General features: G+C 53.3%; 2 protein-coding genes across 2 annotated transcripts; both read left to right on the top strand.

Annotated features, from left to right (window-relative positions):
• The first annotated feature begins 1,408 nt into the window (after window positions 1-1,408).
• Window positions 1,409-2,712, top strand: Bhlha9 (basic helix-loop-helix family member a9). Its single transcript, XM_021632695.2, has one exon. It carries the CDS (start codon window positions 1,583-1,585, stop codon window positions 2,252-2,254), a length of 672 nt encoding a protein of 223 aa, XP_021488370.2. The 5' UTR covers window positions 1,409-1,582; the 3' UTR covers window positions 2,255-2,712.
• Window positions 2,713-6,771: 4,059 nt separating this feature from the next.
• On the top strand, window positions 6,772-23,979 carry Trarg1 (trafficking regulator of GLUT4 (SLC2A4) 1). Its single transcript, XM_021664830.2, has 3 exons — window positions 6,772-7,451; window positions 20,685-20,817; window positions 22,618-23,979. Exons 1-3 carry the CDS (start codon window positions 7,074-7,076, stop codon window positions 22,626-22,628), a joined length of 522 nt encoding a protein of 173 aa, XP_021520505.1. The 5' UTR covers window positions 6,772-7,073; the 3' UTR covers window positions 22,629-23,979.
• Window positions 23,980-24,269: the final 290 nt, after the last annotated feature.

Below are 24,269 nucleotides of genomic sequence, written 5' to 3'. Positions count from 1 at the left end.
ATAATTGAACATTTTGGAGATATTGATCATGAAAAATTCAGTCTTTAGGTTATTTTCAGTCTAGTGGGCAAGACAGACAAACACCCGTAAGCAAATACATGTAGTTTGCACTCTGGGAGGTAGAGGCAGGCTGACCACTGTGAGTCTGAGGCCAGCCTGGTCTACAAAGCGAGTCCAGGACAGCCAAGAATACACAGAGAAAGCCTGTCTCATAAAACAAAAACAAAATAAAATAAAAACCCCCATGTGGTTGGCCTCCCACTACTCTGTTCTTTTTCCTTCGTGGGAAAACTCAGCTTGAAGTAATTAGGTCGTTGGTAATGTGGATGTAACCCATGTGCCCATCCTGGCTGGTGCCACAACTTTTGGAATGTGGCTGGGAATGAGATTAGTCTTAATCTTATGTTGCTCCCGAAAAACTATGGATGTATACCTGAAATTCCACTGGGGTCTCTCTCTAGGAGTAAGCATGGTTCCTTCCTTCCTTCCTTCCTTCCTTCCTTCCTTCCTTCCTTCCTCCCTCCCTCCCTCCCTTCTTTCCTTCCTTCCTTCCTTCCTTCCTTCCTTCCTTCCTCCCTCCCTCCCTCCCTCCCTCCCTCCCTTCCTTCCTTCCTTCCTTCCTTCCTTCTCCCTGCCCCCTTTCTCTCTCTTTTTTGGTCTTGTTTAGAATTCCAGTCCTTGATGATAGCAGTGGGGCTTGTCCACTGGATTCATAACCTGACGGTTCCCTGCTGTGGACCAGGGCTGCTCAGAGGCCCTGGACTTTAGGGGTTGCTCCCTGATGGGGACTGCAAGGCAAGCCAGAAATGAACATCTTCAGCGCTCTTTGCTTCTGACTCAGCTCAGCTCTGCCAAGGGGGAGCCAAAAGAAGTGTGTGTGGGGGGTGCTGACCTCAATCCAAACCGCAGCCCGGAATCTAGACCGGCCTCACAGTGGTAGCTGAGGGTCACAGGACCCTACAGGGCCGCCGCTTCCGATCTGCGCCTGCTTTCCAGACTCCTCTGGGATGGTCATGCTTTTTCGTAGTGAGTGGCCACTCCGGTTGCCCCCCCCCCCCATGGGGCTCAGGTTGTAATGTTTGTCAGGAGGTCCCCACACTCGTTGAGACATCTCAGCGTCACTCAAGGCTCTTAAAACTCGCTCAGTCCACCATTGCTCTCCTTCTGTAAGCCCGTCTGCTCTCTTGAGCAGAATCAAATGCAGCATTCCGTCTTGGGTCAGGAGACAGAAGCAGAACCCAGTCACCCCAGAGGGTCCGTGAAGCACAGCGCAGTGTTCTCTGTGACAACTGGGGCACTGCCCAGGGCGTGGCCAGGCTACCCAGCTGGTCCTGCGTGCAAGCACCTGCAGGCTTCCTTCCTTGCTTCCTTCCTTAGTTCCTCCCTCAGCCCTTACCTGGGGGCAGGTAACAAAGCAGGAGGAGGGAGATGGATGGGCTGGGAGGGTGGAGGGCCACGTGGTGCCATAAAGCCCAGCCAGAGAGGGTCTGTCCAGAGGGTGTCCAGCCATCAAGAGCCAACAATCAGTGGCCCAGCAGCCTTTTCGACCTGAAGCCGAAGCCGCAGGCCCAGGGCTCAGGCCATGTTCCGAAGCACGCCAGGACTAGGCCTCAGGGGCCTGAAGCGGGGTGAGGATTCCGTGGAGGACGTGGGGCGTTCTTGCCCCGAGGTTGGCAGGGATTTCGGAGCGCTGAGGCGCAGCCTGGACGAGGCAGAGGAGGCGACCGGCAGGAAGCGCGAGCGGCCAGCGCGGTCCAAGGCGCGGCGCATGGCAGCCAACGTGCGGGAGCGCAAACGCATCGTGGACTACAACGAGGCGTTCAACGCGCTGCGCAGGGCGCTGCAGCACGCCCCGGGCGGCAAGAGGCTCTCCAAGATCGCCACGCTGCGCAGGGCCATCCGCCGCATCGCCGCGCTCTCCCTGGCCCTGCGCGCCAGCCCCGCGCCCCGCTGGCCCTGCGGCCACCTGGAGTGCCACGGCCATGCCGCCCGGGGCGCGGAGGCCGGGGACCCGGGCCCCAGCGGGCCGCCTGCTGCGGCGCCTGGCCTCGCGCGCAGGGACCTCGCCAGCCCCTCGGCGCCGCGCCGCGCTCCGTGCTCCCCGCTCGCGCCCTCGGGGCGGCCCAGGGTGGTGGCCGAGGTGCCCGGCTTGACCCAAGGCTCCGGGGGAAGCTGGCGCCGATGTCCCGGGGCGCCCCACGTTGGACCCATTCCGTGGCGGTGGGGCTCCGCGCTGGGCTACCAACACTCCTGACCCGGCCCGCGGCATCCGGAAGCCTGAGTGACTACAAAGGAGAAGACCGCAAAACCATCCCCAACAGGGCAGAACCGAGTGGCTTGCGACCCCAGTGGCGGGGGCCGCCTTCCCAGCGGGGCGGGCGCCTTTGCTTTCCTGTGCCCGGGAGGCCTCTTCCCTTGCTGCCTTTGGACTGTGGACTTGCGGGGTCGTGTGGGTAGGCAGCTGCTGAGGGCAGAGGGTACACGCTGTGGCCCCCGTCCCCTGACTGGGCTGCTGCCGAGCTGAGAGAGGCCCGGAAAACGAGCAAATAAAAAGGAGAAGCGTCTTCTCTGTCTGCCGGGGAAAGGCTCAGAATCAGCGGGCTGCCTTGGGAGGGTGGGCAGGACCTACAGCCCCCGGGTGGGCACCTGGGCACTGGTTTATCGCCAGCCGTTGGGAATGGTCGTGCGCGGTGAGACGGGGCCCGGGGAGGAGGCGTCTAGACGGGACAGAACACCCCTCTGTGCGCCGGAGGAAGCTAGTGGGGGCATGGCGGGCGGAGGGCCTTGCTGCCAGCCAGACCGGCGGGTCTCCCCGCGAGACCGCTGCCTGCAGCGAGCAGCCCAGGCCGCCCAAAGAGTGGCCGGGCGAGCCGCAGGGAGGGACGCGAGGTCAAGGATCGGGCTAGGCCCGGTGACAGGCAGCGCTCTCAGCCAATAGAACGCCGGGGCTTCTGGGGCGGGGCAGGGATACAGGAGAGATGGAGCGGTCTCTGGCCGAGGCCAAGGCGGGCGCAGAAACACCGGGGCACGTGGAGAGCCGCCGGCACGCAGCGGGGCACTGTTTGCTGGGCCGTTGCTACCTCTGAGTGGAGGCTGGACCGATGTCACCGCGCGGACTCGGGGGACACTAGGGGGTTCTCAGCGCAGTTGAGAAGGGGCTGAAGGCCAGGACGGAAGCTGTCTGCTTTCTGGGACATCCTGCCCCCAGCCAAGCCTTAGGGCTCCTGCCTGTCAGCCAAGGCTGTGGAGCGGCCCACGGGAAGGCTTCCCCTCTGGGTCTAGACAGGAGCAAAGCGTGAGGCTTCAGCCTGGCCCTGAGCGGAGGGGCGCGGAGAGGGAAGAACGCGGCCCGCCCGGGGTCTGACCTCCCCGCCCGGGGTCTGACCTCCCTGCCGCTTCACCTCGGATGCGGACGGCACGCCAGGGCCGCTAGGGGATGCCCAGCAGTTGCTTGTGAATTGTTACGGTTCAAAACTACAGTTTTACGCGTGGGTAGCCCGGACCATGCTTTTCCCTTGTTTTTACCTTCCGGGAGTTTTTCTCTGGGAATATAGTAAGTAAGTAGCAAATCCCATTTTTCAAAATTCTAGGAGAGTGAGGTCCTCCTCTCTGCATCGCATTCTTCTCCCGAGGACAGCGATGGCACCCCCTGTGGGAAGAATTAGGAAGTGCAGCACAGGACGGAGTGGCTGAGACCGGCCTTCTGGTCCAGCGGAGGAGTGACCTTGAGCAAGTCACCTAGCCTCTTCGAGCCTTGGTGTTCTTATCTGGATAATGGGCTCCAGTCGGTTGTTACATCTCAAGCTGCTGTGCAGACCAAAGGAGGCACAATTTAGAGCGAACTTGGCAGGATGTCCAGCGCCTCTGGAAGCACCCACTGGAGGCTACATACCCCTTCATGAGGTTGTTTTAAGAGACTGTAAGGACCCTGTCTCAAGCAGCACCCCCCCCAAAGAGAGGGGAATGGGAGTGGGTAGGGGAAAAAAACAGCATGCCTTAGAAGCTGGGGAGATGCCTTAGGCAGTGAACCCTGGGGGATCGGAGCCCAGCGCCCATGGACACCAGGTATGCAGGGCTCTGTAAGCCCCGCTGGGGAGCAGAAGCAGGAAGATCCCGAGCTGTCCAGCCGGTCCAGACAATACGCAATCTCCAGGTAACTGAACGACACTTGTCTCAAAAAATGAGATTGACAGTGATTGAGAAAGACATGATATCAATGTTTAACCTACACGCGCACACACACGACTGTGCAGGCCGAGTCCAGCCTCTTGTAGAATAAGCAGAGTCTGTGAGCCTCCGTGCACAACCTGGGTGGGACCCTATCAGGGACTACTGGCTAGTGGGCTAGCATGCTGTCGCACTGGCCAGGTTGGACTCTTTCGGGAAGCTCAAAATATCTGCTGCTCTGGGCATTCAGCCACTAGGTGGCACTACAGACCCAGCATTCCACACTGGTCCCTGCCTTGGCTCCCCCTAACCCAGCCCATCCAGCACCCTCCCTGCTACTGCCTCGACCATTCTGGGAGCATCTTGACTCTCTCTCTCTCTCTCTCTCTCTCTCTCTCTCTCTCTCTCTCTCTCTCTCTCTCTCTCTCTCTCTCTCTCTCTCTTTCTTAAAGTAAAAAGGGCTCCTTTATGTCTGGTTCCCTCTGCTATTTATTTACTTAAAAATATACACATGTTTTACTTTTCGGGACGGGGTTTCTCTGTGTAGCCCTGGCTGTCCTGGACTCACTTTTTAGGCCAGGCTGGCCTCAAATTCACAGAGATCCACCTCCTTCTGCCTCTTTATAGATTAAAGGCACACACCACCGCACCTGACTCGCTTAAGATATTTTTACCAGCGCGTTTTCATTTTAAGTGCTCAGGGCCGCAATTGGCCAGAAGCCCTCGGCTTGGACTGGGCCTGGGAGCCTTCATCCGAGGGACAGCTCCCGGACTGTACCCTGCCGTCTGTGCACCTGGCCACTGTCAGGAACGTGGTTCCCTGCCGTGGAAGGCCTTTTCTGTTTGAAACGCATTAGCATATTTTCTGGAACTCCCAGGCAGGGCCGCCCACCTGGTTCATCTCCCTAGCCACCCTCCCGGCTCGAGATCGTGAGAGCCACTGGAGTCTGCTGTTCACACACAACAATGGTTTTCCCTTCCTGAATAAAGATCCTTTTTTTCCTCGTGCGTATGCCTGTGTGGTGGGATGGTGTGAGTGTCTCGGGGTGGTCGTGCGTGCTGGCGCACATTTGTGTTTGTGTACACGTCTCAAAGGCCGGAGACTGACGACGGGCGTCACTCTCTGTGTTCGGGCAGGGTCTCACTGATTCACAAGCTGGGCATCCACTGTTTCTGCCTCCCTCGGGCTGGGAGAACGGGGGTGTGCCGTTCCTGCCCCGCACTCACGTGGGTGCTGTGACTCCGAGCTCCAGGCCTCAGGAGGCTCGGCCGGTACTTTACCCACTAAGCCATCTCCCAGCCCTTGAAAAAAAATATTTATTTAATATAGTTTAATTTATCAAAGGTGAAAGATTCGTCTTCAATCCTCAAACACTTTCTACACTTACTAGTTCCCAGGGTTGCTTTCAGTCCCCCAGGTCCCCTCAGGTAGCTCTGCATGTGACTCCTCCTCAGGGCTGGCCTTCCTCCTCTTCTTCCCTCTCCCACCCTCCCTTCTCTTCCCTCTGGCCAGCTCTCTGTGAAGTCAAACGCCCCTTCTACCTTTGCTAGGAGAAGTATTTCTGAAATAAACCTGAAACCAACCAACCCCCCCCCGCTCCCCCCCCCCCCCCCCCCCGCTGCTTGGCTGGTTTTGCTCATCACCAGCCTTGGGACAACGGCCAGGCATTGCTCTCTGAGAGGACTCTCGGGGCTCAAGTTTCTTTCCAATCCGGGCCTCTGCTTCTTCATTACAAAAGCAACAGATTTCAATTCCATGATCTCCACGATCCTTCCAGCTCTGGTTTCTCCCACATCATGCATGACCCTGGAATTTTAAATGATTTCATACTGCTCCCCGTGAACCCTTAGCGGCTTTAGATCAGTCTGGTAAAAACAAAGTGAGGAGACAGGTGAAGGAAAGAGAAGATGAAGACTATCGAGGAGGCAGGAACAGAGGAGGAAAGAGAATCAGAGGAAAGACAGGCAGAGCCTCTGGCACTGCAGAGCTGGCATCTGTCAGGGCAGTCTCAAGAGGATCCCTGCCTATGGCTCAGCACCATAAGCCCTGAGAGATGGAGAGGCCCCTTCTCTAGCCCAGGGTGAGCTGTTTAGAAACACAGGCAGAGGGCTCTCCCAGGTCCTCCAGGGACTACACAGCCCTCATGGGTCTTCCCTCAGATAAGTGTTGAGGATGAAGATCCAGGTGGGATATGATGGGCTGAGAATCCAGCATCTGCTGACAGGAGAAGGAAGAACAAACTCGCCTATCCGAAGAGGAGCAGAAGGCATTTGCTTTCATGAGAGAGAACTGTTATGTTCTCTATCTAAGCCCGTGGCTCAGAGCAGCAGGTCTGGGGCTGCAGAGGAAACAGGGGCTGGCCCAAGTCCCTGTGGACCCGCTGGGCTGGGCCAGAGGCAGGATGGCTGCTGGGCTGATTCCCTGTGGAGAAGGGAATTGAAAAAAGAGAGGTATCTCCAAGGAGGGTGGAGAGGGAGGCTGTGTGCCACACACACACACACACACACACACACACACCCCTTCCCTGTCTCAGCTTCACTCTCATTCACTGGAGAGGAGAGGAAAGCAGCAGTCTTCTCCTCTCTGCTCTCCCCGCCCATCTGTGCAGTCAGCAGCTCCAGGAAAGTTGGCCTCAAAGTTGAACGGAGCTGAAGTCTCCAGCTTCTGGGAGCTGTAGCGGTGGCGGCAGCGGCGGTGGCGGTGGCGGCAGGTTCCAGCTGTGGACGCGGCTAGCCTCGAGACGCTCTTCTGAGTCTTCCAGAGCCCAGCCGGCCCCAGTCTCCTGCAAAACACAGCCACCCTCATCCTGAAGGTTTGAGATCTGGGCTGGGAAATGGCGTGCTGAGGAGCCTCGGGAGCATTCTGTCCCTTCCTGGACCTGAAGAAACGCAAGGCCCCAGCTAACATGGCCAACCCAGTGCAGACTCAGTTTCAAGACCCGGGCTCCACCTCACCCCTGGACCTGCCCGAGATGGAGAAGCTTCTCACCAAAGTGGAGAACAAGGATGACAAAGCCCTGAGTCTGTCCAAGTCTCTGTCGGGGACTCTGGACCTGGAGCAGAATGGTCACAGCCTGCCCTTCAAGGTCATCTCTGAGGGCCACCGTCAGCCTTCCCTCCCTGGCTCCCCTTCCCGGGCCAGCTCTCGGCGAGCGTCCTCTGTCATCACCACCTCCTACGCCCAGGACCAAGAAGCCCCCAAAGATTACCTGGTCCTTGCCATTGCCTCTTGCTTCTGCCCTGTCTGGCCCCTCAACCTCATCCCCCTCATCTTTTCCATCATGGTAAGTCCTATGCTTTGTTCAGGGAAAGAATTTGGGCACCTCAGTGTGGCAGGCATTTCCCCGGGAGAAGAGTCGGGTATCGGAGCCTTGGCGGGGAAACCCTTTCTCATCTCCTGACTTCTCTTCTAGAGGGATTTAAAGCTCAGTTCTGTTTGCTCTTTCTTCATCTCTGCCTTCGGGTGTCACTGGTAATGTCTTGCGGCCCTTGCTGGAAGGATTCAGGGGTACGTCTGGAGTGAAATTCTGAAGGAGAGAGTGACAGACAACTTGGGGGGGTCTTAACTGCTCTTTTTTATTTTCGGAGGTATAGGGGGTCACTGTATGAGTGGAGTTCTGTGTCAACAGAGAATATGACCCGAAGAGGACCAAAGATTCTGAATGCCCCAAGGAGAGCCGGGCCTCCTGGGCCACCAGGGCGTTCTACCAGCCTCTGTTTCCAAGAACCACGGTGGCCTCCTTGCTGTGCTGTGAGCCCTGGGGCCTGACCTCCCTTGGGACACACGGGGAGGGAGAAGAAGGGAGTTGTCAGGCTGGGGTTGGGGCACAATGGATCTCCTGAATTTGCAGATTTCACCGTGTAGGTTTTGCTAGAGGTCTGGGCACAAGTCAGAGGGCATGGCTAGCCTGGCCAAAGAGGGGCCTGTGTGCTAGCCTGCACTTCTGCAAGACTCTGAATTGCTTGTCTTAGGCTGGCCTCAAGCCAAGTCATTGGGTAGAGCTACTTACAGAAGATCCTACAGAGAATGTGTGCTGACGACAAGGCTGGATGGATGGAAGGGAGAGTGTCAGAATGAGGTTAGGGGCAGGAGGAGAAAACAGGCCAGTTAGAACCAGAGACCTGGGCAGGGTGACACTCTGTCTCCTTGGGAGGGACACTGCTGCTGAGTCACTGATCACTAAGCCCCTAGGAGTTGTGGTTGCTCCTACAACCACAATTTCAAACATCTCTTCAAATATCTCTGTAGCCTCCACTAAGTTCCCGTGTGATCCAGAGTCACGTGACAGTCCATTGAGGGCAGGGGCAGCATCTCAAGTGTAAGAGCTTAACTCGAAAGACAGGGGGAGGTGGAGTCACAGGCAGGGCTCATCTAAACTTCCTGTGCTGCCCCCTGCGTTTGGGGACCACGCCAGGCTTCAGGGTGGAGTTAATGGCTCTGAGCAGGCCAACTTCTTGGTTACAGAGAAAGGTCCTCGGAAGGGAGACAGCAGGGAAATCACATAAAGGCTCAAGAGAAAACAGATTCTAGAATTCTCTCCCAGGAATTGGGGGCAGGGTGAGTTGTCCAAAAGAAGCTGGGTTGGAGATGGTGAGACCACTGGACCTATCTCTGGTATTTCTTTTTCTTTTTCTTTCTCTTCTTTTTCCTTCCTTCCTTCCTTCCTTCCTTCTTTCCTTCCTTCCTTCCTTCCTTCCTTCCTTCCTTCCTTCCTTCCTTTCTTTCTTTCTTTCTTTCTTTCTTTCTTTCTTTCTTTCTTTCTTTCTTTCTTCTGTACTTGAGTAGGGTCAGACAGGAGAGAATAAGAGAGACAACTCTAAACCCAACAGTAGGACTGAGCCCTGGGGCTGCATTCCAGGCAGAGAAGTTTCTAAACAGGTCCTTATGACACACTGAAAGAAGTGCCCAGGCTAGATACAGGCACAAGGGAATTAAATCATCCTGGGCAAGCCTCTCAGCCTCCTGTCGGTTACCCATCAGCAAAGCAGGCAGATGTGTGATGCCTGGGTCAGAGAGGCTGAGTTGGGGCCTTCCAAAGTGCTAAAGAACAGAGCCCAGCCCAGCCTGTGTGCTGTGGTCACAGGGACTGTCCTAAGTCCTTCAGGGAGTCTCCCTTCTGGGAAGCCACTGTGGGCTTTATTTATTTATTTGTTTGTTTGTTTGTTTTTTGAGACACAGTCTTGCAATATAGCCCAGGCTGGCCTCAAACTCATGTCAGTTCTCCTACTTTATCTTCCCTAGTGCTGTGATAACAAGAGTGTGCCAACGCCCTTTGCTTTTTAATGGGGTTTTTAATAGCTTTAGTAATGTAATTCATATATCTTGTAACACATCCATTTGAGGTGCATGGCTTGATGGGTGCACCCCCATGCCTTCTCTGTCTCATATGTAGCCCTGAATAACCTAAAACTTGCTGTGTAGATCAGGTTGGCCATGAACTTAGAGATGCTCTTGCCTCTGCCTCCCAGATACAAAACAAAAACTAGCCAGGCAGTGGTGTCACATGCTTGTAATCCCAGCACTTGAGAGGCAGAGGCAGGTGGATCTCTGTGAGTCTGAGGCTAGCCTGGTCTACAGATCAAGTGAGTTCCTGGAAAACCCAACCCCTACACACTGTAGATACAACTTAAGGAATAACAGACATCCTGTTTTGAAAAACTAAAAAAGAAATGCTTATATTGATGCAATGCCATGTATTGTTTCAATATATTATACAGTGTGTAATATTTAAATTAGGTTAAACATAAATATTGATTGGCCATTGATCATTTCCTTATTGTAGAAACTTTCAAATCATTTTCTTCTAGTTTAAAAAAAGTATAATGCATTGGGCTGGGGAGAAAGCTGGAGGCATAGAATGCTTTCCTTGCAAGCTGAGAGCCCAAGTTTGAATCTCACAATTAATATGAGAAGCACATTGCACATTTGTGATCTCAAACTGGGGGGAGGGGCACAGGTGGATTCCCGGGCTTGCAGCCTGTCTAGCCTCCTTGGTGAACTCCAAGCCAGGGAGAGACCTTGTCTCAAAAAGCAAGATGGCTGGGGATGTAATTCAGTGGCCAAGCACTTGACTGGTACACACACACACACACACACACACACACACAAACACACACACACACACACACACACGGCAGATGGCACTTAAGGAATATGCACACACCTGACAGCAAGTTTTTCCCTAGCTGGGATTATATGCACACACCCTGCCCCTATTTATCTTGAGAAAAGATGTGACCATCCTTCTGTATCAGGCTCCAAAGTGCTGAAATTATGCAGCAACAGCCACCATGCCTGGCCTTAGACTGAGTGCGACCAAGTAGACCTTCTGTGTCTGCCTTGTGGTTCCATGCGAGCTGTTGTAGATGACAGGATTCCATCCTCTGAGGGTGAATCATCATTCAGTGGCTTTTGGTGCTCTCAGTGAGTTCCAGCTTAACCCCAGCGGACTTTGGAAAACTCTCCTCATCTTCAAATAAAACCCTGTGTATTTTAGATGCTCCTTGTGTCCTTGATCCCTTCCAAACCTGGGTGACACCAGTTTTCCTCTCTCCACAGAGTTACCTATTCTAGACACTTTAGAAGTGGAATTATATGTAGCCTGGGCAGTGGTGGTGCATGCCTTTAATCCCAGCACTCAGGAGGCAGAGAAAGGCTGATCTCTGAGTTCAAGGCCAGCCTAGTCTATAGAGTGAGTTCCAGAACACACAGGGCTACACAGAGAAACTGTCTTCAAAGAAAGAAAAAGAAATGCTAGAGGTTTGAGTCCTGGGCCAGGCTTACTGGCAAAGGGCAGAGGTGGTTTCTGGGGCCTCCGAAATTTGACTCCACTGACCTTATACTCATTTGATCCTTCACTGACATATTTATTTGTCTTGAGTGGCCATTTGCTTGTTTTGAGGAAACTGAGTGGCACATAGAAACTGCTCCCCCCGCCCCCCAGCAGTGACTGAGCCTGTCTTAGGAAGCAGGCTCAGCAGTAGGCAGAGAAGCAGATGACTAAAGTTGCTGTTTGGCATTGTAGAAGGGGATGAGAATGTGCCGGAGGCTGTTGCAAGGCAGGGACTCACTCTTGGAACTTAGGCCCCTGATGAGTCCCTGGGGAGTTTTAAGCTGAGGCGCAATGTGGTCAGCTCATACCGTAAAATGACTCTCAATTGCATTGTGGGAAATGGGCTATAGAAGGGAGATTCCATGTACAGGAAGGGATGGTGATGTCTGAGCTCTGAATAGACTGGAAGAAAAGAGCACAAAGAAAGGTGTGTGTGTGTGTGTGTGTGTGTGTGTGTGTGTGTGTGTGTGTGTGTATAGTACATGCTCAGGCTCCAACTCAGGAACACTGGAGCTATTCTCAAAGCTAGCTGTGGGACTGTTGACATTTATACAGTGAAGCTGAGTGTGGCCCACATGCCTGTCATGTTTTGCCAAGGCCAAAAGATTGCTATGAGTTCAAGGTCAGTCTTGGCTACATGGTGAGTTCTATACTAACTGGGGCTACAAAACAAAACCCTGTCTCAAAAACTCAAACCAACCAAACAAAGAACAACACAAAGTGCTTACTGAGAGAAGTGGACAGAAAAGGGTTTTGAAATGGAGATTCCAGAAGGCGGGAGAAAGGCGACAAAAAGGGAAGGGAGGAGAGTGGCTGAGGGCATGGGAGAGCTTAGGCTCCAGGAGGGTGGGCTAGTCTGACAGGTTGGCTCCTCCTGGATTCTGGGTGTCTGGATGGAGAGACAAAGGGAGTGTGTGGTCCTGAGGGAGAACTGCTCAGAGGAGAGGGAGCTCCCAGGGAGTGGGGCTCCCAGGAAGTGGAAGGCAGTGTCTCCATTTGCTGAGAAAAAGGGGCCTCATGGCACAGGGTGCTGGAGGTGACCAGGGACAGAGAGATAATGGCTCTCTGAAGCTAGAGAGTATGGTGGCAAGCCGCCATCAGCTTCTGTGGTAGTATGACTTGCCCATCGGTAGCTGTAGGTTTGTAGTCCCTGGGCTCTGAGTGCCAGAGGTGCTATTAGACTAGGCCCAAGTGGCACAGCAGATGGGCAAGAGTGGCTGAGGGTCTAGACAAGGAGGGAGTGATGATGGCCTTGGGTGAGAGGCAGAGGCCACAGGTTGGGACTCAGAGAAGGGCAGGTCCCACTAGCACAACGGGCAGAGGGCTCAGATTTCAGAGGAATGATGGCAAGAGCGGAATGAAGTCGTGGAAATGAATGTCCAAAGGAAGCATTAGGACCAGGGATGAGGAAATTGAAGGATGATGTTACTAAAATTCATGGAAGCTTGCTAAGTGCTAGGCTCCGTTCCAAACCGTTTAGATGTTTTATCTCATTTAGCCCTGACTGTACCCGTGTGAGGTCTGGGTGCTATTATTATTCTCATGGTACAGACAGAAAAAAAAAAAACAAAAACAAAAAACAAACAAACAAACAAACAAACAAATAAAAAACCCTGAGGTGCAGATACAAGAAGGTAGTAAGTGGGAAGCAGGGGTCAGAATCCAGCCTGGCTGCCTTGAATGAGAGCCCATGTTCCCACCAACCATGCCTCTTGCCTTCTTTGTTGTGCCTGCAGCTGCTTTTGTCCTCAGCATTTGCATGCCCTGGAGATGAAGGGGTGACGTGTCATAAAAGGGGCTGGTAGTTTTCCTGCTCTGGAACTCCTTGCTAGAAGTCCCTGCAGATTACCAGATGCAGGTCCAAGCTCTCAGCCTCTGCACTGGCAGCCTCTAAGAGCACGGTGCTGCCCGCAGAAGCACATCCTATGCAGAATGGGCCGTAGCCACACAGCTGGCAGGAGGACCCATCGGCTGGATGCTGAATCCTTTGCTTTCTCATGATCCCACCCTGTATCTGGATCTGAGGATGCTTCCTGGAAAGTCAAACCTTCTGCTGTGTGTGCAGGGAAGTGCCACACCCTCTCTCACCCTTCTCCCTCCTCCAGCGCACCTGCCCTCCCCACTATGAGGCCCACCAGAGGGAGGCAAATAGCCCCTATGTGGCCTGCCATGGCCAGGAAGGTAGGGTCAGGGGTCAGGGGCTTTCTCTGAGGAACACTTGTGACAGATGTCCAGCCTTAGCTCCACTCTGCACCACAGTCTCCATGATGGGGTCAGCAGATCTGACATATAACGTGGGCTGAGAGAAGGCCATGTTCTTGCAGCAACGCCTCTGTCATTGGGGCAAGACCCTAGGCAATGGCCCTTCCATGAGCAATACTGATAAAACAAGCCCCTAGCCAGGCATGTGTCACTAGCCAGGCATGGGTTAACCCTAGCTCTCGGGAGGAAGAAACAGTAGGGAGTTAAGATCACCAGCAGCTACATAGCAAGTTCTTGGCCTGTCTGGGCTAGGTGAGGCCTTGTCTCAAAGAAATCAGTAAATATTATTTTTAAAGTGGGCACAATAGAAGCACCCATCTCACAGGGCTGTTGAGGGGATTAATCCAGCTAATGTGCGCTACAGTGCCTGCGTAAAACCTTGCACACGGTAGACAGATGGCTGTGCTTTTGCTGACACTAAATGAAACTTTGTAAGGCCAGAGGAAAGGGGGAAAACAAGCAAACAAACAAACAGTGTGAATGAGCAATTCTGACTTCCACCAGCTTGGAAATAAGATCCCACATCTCATCACTGCCTCTAGTGGGGGCATCCCCAGCTGCAGTTGTGGTGGTGACCACAGGACAGACACTTCTTTGTGTGTTATTTCTATAACACACGACAGGGCCTCAATCCAGAGTGCCAGCCCCAGCCGGGATCGCATGTACCCCAGCCTGGCTTTGTAAACTCTATGTAACCCGGCAATGATGCATAGCTTTGAGAGTGCTTGTGTCTGTGAGTGTTTTGTCTTGTGATTGTGAGACAGGGGCTCACTATGTAGTCTTGGTTGGCCTGGAACTTGTTACTTGACCAAACTGTCTTTGAACTCACAGCTATATGCCTCTCTGACTCCCAAGTGCTCAGATTTAAAGGCATGCACCAACACGCCCAGCTAGCCCTTGAACTCTTGATCCTCCTGCCTCCCCCCTCACAAGTGCTGGGATTGAGGCACGTGTCACCACGCCTGGTTTATGTGGTGCTGGGGGTAGAGCCCGGGACTCCGAACGCTGTAAAGCACCCTACCAACAGAGCTGCATCTCTCGCCCTCCTTAGGCATGCTTCATAGCCAACTGAGCACAGTGTGGTAGGGGCAGCACATTTGTTCATGCTTAGATTTGCTCATTTGTGCATTCATTTCCTTAGAGGGCAAATGCACTGAGTCCAGCCAGGGGCGTGTGCTGGTCTCTCAGGCCCGAAGGCACACGTGTAGCTGAGCTTTGCGGACTGACTCCTCAGAAGGGAGAGACAGGGAGGGAACCTGGTATTTTTCCTCTTCTTCACCTCTCCGTTTGGGCAGCCACACTAGCTCTCTCCATGGTCCTGAATCACTAACGCACGCTCAACTGTTTCTCTGTGAAAATGGGGTGGCACTCTTTGCAAACCTGGTTCCTGTATTTGAGCCTTACAGTTTAGAGTCCTTCAGAAATTACCCAGGGCGACTTCAGAGTTTCTCCCTCCATTTTTAAAACAAATTTGTTTTGTTTTGTTTGTTTTTCAAGACAGAGTTTCTCTGTGTAACAGAGCTCTAACTGTCCTGCACTGTCTTAGTAGACCAGGCTGACCTCGAACTCACAGAGATCCGCCTGCCTCTGCCTCGAGAGCACCGGGATTAAAGGTGTGCTCCATCACACCTGCCCCCACCCACCATCTTTTCTCTTGCAGTGTTGGGGACAGAACCTACTGTCCCGCACACGCTAGGCTGGTGATCTACCACTGAACACCTTTTCTCAGAGCTTTTTAAACTTTATTTTGAAACAGGGCCAGTCTCTCTAAGTTGTCCGGGCTGGCCTTGAATGTTTCATGCTCCTTTCTTGCCTATGGAGTAGCTGGGATTACAGGTGTGTGCTACCATGCTGGATAACCATAAACCTGCCAATTTTGAACTTTTTGGAAATCCCCAAAACCTTTCTATGTGTCAGCTCCTCTTTCTTCTAAAGCTGCCTGATCATTAATGTCACAGATTTAGTGATGTGGACTAGCCATCCAGGTGGCTGAAGGTGACATGGATTCATTAGTGGGTCCCAAATCTAGACAAATTCATGGTGCCCAGGAAGCTCAACTCCACATCTCCATCAATCAAGCCAGAGACCTCCACATCATCTCAGACGGTCTCTTTCCCATTCTCTATCTGACCTCCAGCATCATCACTTCTCTGGGCTGGGCTCTTTCCAGATTATTCCTCATTTCAGGTCTTCGAGTCTGCTCCCATCTCTCTAGCCTCCATGCTAGACAGACTTGCAAATCTGGTTTTGTCCTCATGTAAACAAAATCCTTCATTAGGACAAGGCTGGGCATGGTGGTTCACACCCTTAATCCCAGCACTCAGGAGGCAGGCAGAGGCAGGTGGATCTCTTAGTTCAAGGACAGTCTGGTCTACAAAGCAAGTTCCAGGACAGCCAGGGCTACACAGAGAAACCTTGTCTCAAAAAATGTAAACCTCCACGACCAAATCTAATCCCTGTTCTTCAGCAGTCAAGATGCCTCCCTCTTTTCTGCCCTCTCCTCTACTTTTGCCTCCTATTTCATGGGATCTCTCTACTATTTAGGCCAGGATGCCCTCAAATTGGTTAGGTAGCTCAAGCTAGCCTTGAGTTCACAGTCTTCCCGACACCCTCCCAGAGTGCTGGGATTACAGGCAGGCGTCACCATACTGTATTCCTGATGTGGCCTTCCTCACCACACACACACAGTGCTCTACATGCCAGTGCCAGCCCCACCTCATCAGTGTGTGCAGAGAATAAAATACCCTGATGAGGTGCACACTCACTGTAGATCTTAAGACAGGGTGAACACCCAAATAGAAGGAGGGTTTACCTATACTCCACAGAGGTGGAGGAATCTTGGCATGCTTCATGGAAGAGGTGTTACTGGGGTAAGCCCTTGAATGGTGGAGGATTTGACTACATGGGATTGGGGGAAGCAGAAGACTAGAGGGACTAGAGGCACTGGGGGTCAGGTCAGTCATGCAGCACAGCGCGCCTGCCCAGAGCTTGTGGGAGAGGATGCTGAGGGCTTAACAGGAAATGCAAAGCTGACCTGAACTGAGGCTTTTTCCATGGACTGTGTGAAGCCTACGAGATGGGACCACCTCAGCCTGTTTCTCACTTACCTTGTGTGTGTGGAGCATGTGTGCATGAACATTAGTGCGCAGGTATGTGTACACGTGGCAGCCAGAGGAGGACTTGCGGTGTCAAGTTCAATGGTTCTCCTGTTTGTTTTTGTTTGTTTCAAGATAGTATTTATCTGTATAATAGTCCTAGAAGTCCTGTAACTTGCTCTGTAGACCATGCTGGCCTCGAACTCTCAGAGATCCAACTGCCTCTGCCTCCCTCCCGAGTGCTGGGATTAAAGTCTCTCAAGGAACCAGAGCTTACTGTTCTGTCTACACTGGCTGGTATGTGGGCTTGGGATCTGTTTCTTCACCTCCTTTCCCAATGCCAGGCATACTCAGCCAAGTCCAGCTTTTCGCTTTTGTTTTATTTTTTGAGACAGGGTTTCCCTGTCCCTGACTCACTTTGTAGACCAGGCTGGCCTCAAACTCACAGAGATCCCGCTGCCTCTGCTTCCTGAGTGCTGGGATTAAAGGCGTGCACCACTATGCCTGACCAGTATTTTAATTAAAAAAAAAATATTATTTGGTTTGTGTATCTGTGCAGGACATGCATGCATCACCGTCAGGGGCCAGAAGAGGGCATCAGATCCCCTGAAACTGTTACAGAAGGTTGTGGGCCATCATGTGGGTGCAAGGAATCAAGCCTGGGTCCTCAGGGGGAGCAGCCAGTGCTCTTCTCCACGGAGCCATCTTCCCAGTCTCAGAAGTCAAGAACACTTGCTGCTCTCCCAGAGGACCAGAGTTCAGTTCCCAGCACCCACCCTGTGGAGCTCACAGCCACCTCTAACTCCAGCTGCACATGGTGCCCTCTTCCAGCCTCCCTAGGCGCTCACACACATGTACATGTTTTCACACAGATACACTTAAAAATGAACCTTGTGCTCAGGCATTCCAACATGCCCGACTGTGAATGAGTGCTGTGGACCAGGCAAGGTTATGGACTGCGTTATCTCTTTAGCCTTTTATTTTATTTTTCCAAGACAGGGTTTCTCTGTGTAGCCTTGGCTTTCCTGGACTCACTCTTTAGACCAGGCTGGCCTCAAACTCACAGAGTTCTGCCTGCCTCTGCCTCCTGAGTGCTGGGATTACAGGCATGTGTCACAGCGCCTGGCTTCTCCAGCTTTTTAGAAGTTATTGTCACCATTCTTGAAACAGGGCCTCACTACAGAGCTCAGGCTAGATAGACTTTGACCTTCCTGTCTCCATCTCCTGAGTGCTGGGATGATGGCCCACACTGCCACTCCATGCTCTCCTCACCTCCATTCTGACCTCACTAACAGCCAGAGGGGCTTTCAGAAGCGGTTTCCAGGCATGCCATGCCCTTCTTCTCCAGCTCCAGCTGCTTCTTCAACTTTTTTTTTTCCTTGTGGGAGTTACTGGAAGACACCAGTGACTAAGACAAGACACCCTTCCCTCCCTCTAGCCTCTTACCCCACCCTGTCTTCTCCTGTCGCACTGGCCTTCATCTTGCACCTTCTGCTTTCCTGGTGCATGGAGTATGTAGCATGCGCACATCTGCCGTAAGGGCCGTTTGCACACGGCACTCTCCTTCAGAGAAGGAATCTATGCAGTTCCTACCCATCTTTACCACTGCAGCCCTCCTCCGAGAAGTCTTGCTTCTCCTCCTTTATAAGCTCTGATATGTCTGTGTATCTCCTCTTGAACACTTGTTGTGCTTGCAAGTTCACTTTTATGTGTGTGTGATGGAATCGACGGCCATCGGGCTGTAAGACCACAAGCACACCCACTGAGACTCTTTCACACCGCTGGGGCCCTGACATGGTGCCTGGTATCAGTATCAGTCAAATGGAATGGTAGTGTTAGGAACGAAATGGAAGAGAATCACATCAAGAGGGCCTTTAGGAGGCTGTTGCCACAGCTCAGGTTAGAAGGGGGGACTAGGGCAGGTACAAGGATGTTAGAGAGCAGAGCAGCAATGGGGTTGACTAGGACAGGAAACACACAAGCACGGTGGCTCTGAGGATGTGGCTCAGTGGTAGGGCACTCGCTTAGAGTGCACAAGGCCCGCTGGGTTCAATCCCCAGCTTTTAAAATGGTGGACTGTAGCTTTTGTCAGTCAGTGGGTGTGGGCAATTGAGAGGCACTGAAGAAAGTAAGGGGCAGGTGGATCCCACCCTGTCCCTGTAGTCAGCTGGGATGGAATTCGGTTAGGGGATGACAAGGCGCCAGTGCAGGGGTGAGGCACCTGCGTCAGGAGCAGGAAGAAGAAGGGACATCAGATCTCTGACTCTTAGCTCTTTTGTTAAGTCAGGGAAGTGGGGCAGCAGCTGCCACCTGCTGGGATGACTCAGGCCGGGTGAGATCTCCAGGCCCCATCCTGAGCAAGCTGCCTGGTAAAAGTAAGAGCTCGGTTAGCTGCTGTCATTGTCACCACTGCCATCATCATCACCCATCACCACCACTGCCTCCTCCACCACCATCATCATCATCACCCATCACCACCACCCACCACCTCCTCCACCACCACCATCATCATCACCCATCACCACCACCCACCACTACCACCACCATCATCATCACCCATCACCACCACCGCCTTCACCACCACCGCCTTCACCACCACCATCGTCACCCATCACCACCACTGCCTCCACCACCACCATCATCCTCACTCCACCCTCAGGTACTTGACCATATGCCTCTGCAGCACACGCCCCAAGCCTCTGTGAGTCAGAAGATAGGACACCTGGCTAGGCCTGGAACTCCAACTACTTGGCAGGCTGAGGCAGGAGGATTGAGAGTTCAACAACTGAACAACTGTGCCTGCGTAACAGAACGAATTTAAGATCAGACCAGGTAATTTATAAAGACCCTGTAGGAAGGCGCATGCGCACACACACCACATTTTTAAGGGTTGAAGATATTGCTCAGTAGTGAAGTGTTTGCTGAGCGCAGTCAAAGCCCTGGGTTTTATCCTTAGCACTACAAAACTAAAAAACAAATTCATCTTGTGCCCGAACTTGCTGGATCAATAGAAGGAAAAGTACAAAGGGGCTAGAAGTCAGAGGCCATGAATCTGGTCTCAGCTCCGATGGCCTGGGACTTGGGCCAGCGTCCTGTCTGCCTGAACCTTGTGTTTTCAAGTATAAAGTACTGAGAAGAGGCCTTAGATTGTCTGTGGACCTGAAAGCAGTCACACCCTGGTCAGCCCTTTGTGCCTGGGTGGCCTAGAGTTGGGGCAAGTGCGTGAAGCCCAGGAGGAACATGGATTCTGCAGACAAGGAGCCAGCCCTGGGGGCACACAGCCTTGCACCATACTAGGAGGGTCCCAGGGTCACCCTTGCGAATGTTCAGATGTATCTCCTACCAAGGCTGCCAGGACTTACCCAGGGGCCTCTGTGTCCTTACAGTCTCCAATGTCCTGCACTCCACCCACATCCCCCTGATTTCGCCAGATACCCTGGGTCCCGGAAGTGAGCCCCAGCTTGGAGCTGTTCCACCCCAGCCTGGCTGTCTTGGTGGGATCACAAAGGTGGGCTGTGTTGAACAAGGTCATGGGCACGGAAGAATCTAGGAGGAGGCCAGTGCCTTTGTTTGGTTATGTGGTAAGAAGGAGGTCACAGAAGACGGGGATCAGGCATGCTGTGAGCAGAGAAAACCAGAGGACAGCCTCCAGTTCCCGTGTGGCTGTGGGGTTAGGCTGGGAGGGTCTGCAGGGTCTCTGGCCTGTGTGGACCTGACCACCCTCTCAGGTCCTGGATCTTCACTCTATCACCTGCCCTATAGTAGGATGCCATTACGTTGTGGGTAGTTCCCCCCTCCCCATCTCTTAGCTACTGGAATAAAGACCCATGAGACTCATTAAATATACAAATACCTAGGCCATATAGCAAGGCTCTTCTCGGACTAGCTCATCGCTTAAAAGAACCCATTATTTTAATTTACATTTTGCCATGTGGCTGGTTACCTGAGCTCAGGCACCATGGGTCCATCTTTCTCACATCTTGCAGATTGAATCTTGTGCTTCTGGCTTTATCCCAGAATCCCACCTATTTCTTGCCTCAGCTACATAGACCATAGGTTTTTAAATTGACAAGTGTTGCACCCATACAATACTCAAGAGATCAAGGGAGTCCTTCCACACTGCCCTGTCACTACTTGGAGAGGAAGCACCTGATATGGTTTGGTCCCTTTGGAGAAGGGTCTGCAGGAAGCCCAGGTCATGTGTCCTGGAGAAGCCTGCTGGACTGTGGATGGCAGGGAGGATGGGGAATATGTGGGAGTTCACGGCTTCCATGCCCACATGGCTGATGGACAAGCTTCCTGAGGTTTCTCTGCCCTCTCTCTGCAGTCTCGAAGTAGTGTGCAGCAGGGGGACCTGGATGGGGCAAGGAGGCTGGGCCGCCTGGCACGGCTGCTCAGCATCACCTTCATCATCTTGGGCATTGTTATCATCATTGTGGCTGTCACTGTCAACTTCACAGGTGAGCATGGGGCCAGGGGCACCGGGAGGGGCCTGTGGGCAAGGGCAGAGGTGAGGGCGTGGCCATGTCCTCTCACTTCAGTCAGCACCATTTAGGTGTGTTTTTTGTTTTGTTTTGTTTTGTTTTTCATCTTCTTATGTCTGGACTTATGGATCAATAGAAAAGAGTGTAGAATGGGCACTGGCCTAGGACTCAGAGGCCACATATTCCAGTCTCAGCTCTGATGGCCTGGGACCTGGGCCAGTGTCCCATTTGGCTGAACCTTGTGTTTTCAAGTATAAAGTACAGAGAAGAAGCCTCCATCAGGGAGGGCTTTTGCGAGCATAATCAGGGTAGGAGGACCAGAAGAAAGCCACATGTTTGGAGGAAGGAAGCAGCGCTCTGAGAGCACCTGAGGTGGCCCCGGGAACTTGTCCCTGCGCAGGTGGAGGTCCTTCTCAGAGGACCCTGTCAGCCTAGCTTTGAGGGTTCATCTCAGAGCTGCCCCAAGCATGGGTCACTCGGGGTCATTTCTGTTTATTTCAGAGGTCAGTGTAGGCCTCTTCCCTAAAGATCATGCTGTTCAAAGTGTGCTCCGAGGTTCCTCGGGAGGGGCACAACCTGGGGCTATTTTAGACTCTCAGGCCTCACTCTGCACACACCAGATGGAACTCTCTGTTTTAGACTCTTTCTTCCTTTCTTTGGCAGTGGTGAGGATGGGGTTTGGGACCTTACTGATGCTAGGGAAGCAACCTCCCATAGTGCTAACCACCAGCCCAGAATCTGCATTCTAAGATTTCCAGTTCAAGTACCAGTGTGGGAGGTGCTGGCCTAGAGCAGGAAATGCTCAGAGCCTGGGGTCCTGGACAGTCTTGTCTACTCCTTGGCTTACTCCATTAGTGTGGAGTCTGACGGGTGCTCAGGCCTGCGAGTGGCAGGAGCCAGTAGCCTGAGGCATTGGGTTCCACATGACTTGGGGTGTCCCAGGCTGCTTGTTCTGCCGCTTCTCATTGTCACCTGGACAACTTCTGAATTCAGCTTGGCAAAGGGAAGGTCAGGATGGAATGCTCCTGTTTAGTGCAAAGCTGATTCTAGCTACTTGAAAGGAAGTGGCGGGACTCTGTCTCGTGCTCCTGTCCTGCTTTCAGTGTGTTGGCGTCACTTCTAGGTAGGATCTCTCCTTGGGATGGCAGGGCGATAGCCACCAGGGGTGACTGTTCTGGGAGAGGCAAATCAGCCCCGTAATTAAGCTGTGATTTTAAAAAAGTGCTGGGCGAGTCTTTGTGATGTGTGACGGTAATCCCAGCACTAGGCAGGTGGAAGCTGGAGGAAGGGGCGGGTTCAGGGTTCAGGGACTAGGCAGCGGGTTCAGGGACAGGCCTAGGCCACATGAAACTCTGCCTTAAAGAAAATCAGTCACTTCTCAGCCGGCTGGGGTGGCTCATGCCTTTAATTTCAGCACGTGGGAGGCAGAGGCTGTGACCTAATCTACATGGCAAACTCCAAGCTAACCAGGGCTACTCGGTGAGACACTGTCTTAAAAAAAATTTTTTTAAAGCCTCTAACAAAGACTACAAGTCCCAGAATTGATTTTAATTGGGCCTAGTGTCACATGACCATCCTCTCACCAATCAAGGCCACGTTCTTCTCACTGGCGGCAGTTCCTGCATTAAGAGCCCCCAAGCCAAGGATGTCCCTGACCTCCTACGTCATTTCCCACCAAGAGACAATTCCGTACGGACTCACGGCTCTTTAAACGAGGGACGTGGCGTCTCCTGTGTTCCCAGCGCGGTTTCACTATGACCCTTCTTTTCTTTGCAGTTCAGAAGTAACCTCCGAGCTGTTTCTAGCGGAGGCAGATGCCAGCCAGCTGGAGAGCTCCGAACCCCCACGTCCCCACACATTACCGAAGATAGGATGGTGGCTGCTACGCGCCCACCTGTTCCCAAGCTCCAAAAGCACAACCTTGGGGGGAGACCTCCACGTCACTCCACTGTCAGCCCGAGGCAGAGGGAAGGAGAATCTGGAAGGAAGTTGGCTGTGAACTCGATCTCACGATCACATCACCTCAGTTCTCGGGCTTGTTTCTCGTCCCACAGTTCCTGGACTTCCATGTAGCGTAAACTGCCAGAGTGGGAAGAAAACTGGCCCCACAGCCGAGAAAGAGGCACCGCGCCCTCTGGGTGTCTGTGGACATGAGCGCATCCGGGCCGCTGTCTTTTCTATTTTTCTTGAGGGGGACCAAACAGACAGCTTGCATGCTTTGTGCCGAGCATGCGCTGTGATCCCAGCCAGAGCCCATGGTGAGACTGTCACTCAGCATGGGCCCTGCATACCAACCCACCGGCAGAGGCAAGACCCATACGGAAGTTCCCCACCGGATAGGGACACTCTTACTGAACCGCCGCCTCGAGGCTTCTCTACCAAGGACTCTGGTTCCGAGTGCCTTGCAGAACATGGAGTCTGCCTCTTGCTTCCCACCTGGTCTGTACCCTTGGGGCATCAACCTGGAAGTCCTAGAACTTGACTTGACCCAGGTCAGCCATTGAGGAGGGACAGAGCCTCGCTCTCTCCTGCCTCTGACTCTTTGGAGGTCTGAGATACCACCTTGGTAACCCATGCAAGTGGCTCAGGGACTATACGGGGCATTCAGGGTATCCTGTCCAGAAAAGTTGAGGTGGACCCTGCCTTCAGGCTGTTAGCCCAGCTCTAACGGATACTCTGTGCCTGGTCCTGTGTCCCTGGCCGTCCTCAGCAACAAAGACTTTCCCTAGAGGTAACTTTGAGGCTTCTGCTGGACTATTCTGTTCACAGGCTCTGGGGAGTCTTTGCTGTGATTGGCTAGGGAGTGGGCTATAGCGTTCTTAGGAAGGCTTGTTATTTCTTGATCTGGAGTCCCAGGAGTCTAGAAGGAAAGCCACAGCTGGAGGGTCAGTCAGGAGAGTGGGGGTTGGGGCAGGAAACAGAGCCCACAGCCGCTTGTCTTAGGACCTAGCAGAGCATGGGAAAGGAGCCGAACAGAGCCCTCTGCCAACCAGCCTCGTGCTTTTTGCTTCTGTGCTTCCCCAGTTTTCTGCCCGGCACAGGCTGTGCCCCCAGGGGCTTCACCTGATAGCTTTGCCTGCTCTGAGCACCCCTTTCCAATTCACCACATTCAGCTCAGACCTGGGAGAGAGGAATGATCCAGGGTCACTGGCTTCAACGGGGTGGGGGGAGAGGGGAAGGAGGAGAGGGGAAGAGGGCAGGTCCAAAGCCACAGCCACACTGGCTGGGGACTGGAAGTTCATGCCCTGGGCCCTGATACCTCCTCTCAAGGGCCCCTGGCCTACAATCTCAGAGACCCCAGGAGGGCAGGTTAGCACAGAGCACTGTGGAGGAAGCTCTGGGGTTCCCAGACAAGGTCAGAGCGGCTGCTGGGAGGGCTGAGGGGCTTGGGGAGTCTCTTTGGGGCTGGTGCCCCTAAATCAGGCCCC

Source organism: Meriones unguiculatus, chromosome 7 (assembly GCF_030254825.1).
Source record: "Meriones unguiculatus strain TT.TT164.6M chromosome 7, Bangor_MerUng_6.1, whole genome shotgun sequence".
NCBI lineage: Eukaryota > Metazoa > Chordata > Mammalia > Rodentia > Muridae > Meriones > Meriones unguiculatus.
This window is presented reverse-complemented; position numbering and strand designations above follow the sequence as displayed.

Excerpts from the sequence above, each read along its gene's own strand:
- Bhlha9 (XM_021632695.2), top strand. The coding sequence starts at position 1,583 with ATGTTCCGAAGCACGCCAGGACTAGGCCTCAGGGGCCTGAAGCGGGGT.
- Trarg1 (XM_021664830.2), top strand. The coding sequence starts at position 7,074 with ATGGCCAACCCAGTGCAGACTCAGTTTCAAGACCCGGGCTCCACCTCA. Across the intron at positions 7,452-20,684 it reads CCCTCATCTTTTCCATCATG|TCTCGAAGTAGTGTGCAGCA; the intron begins GTAAGTCCTATG and ends CTCTCTCTGCAG.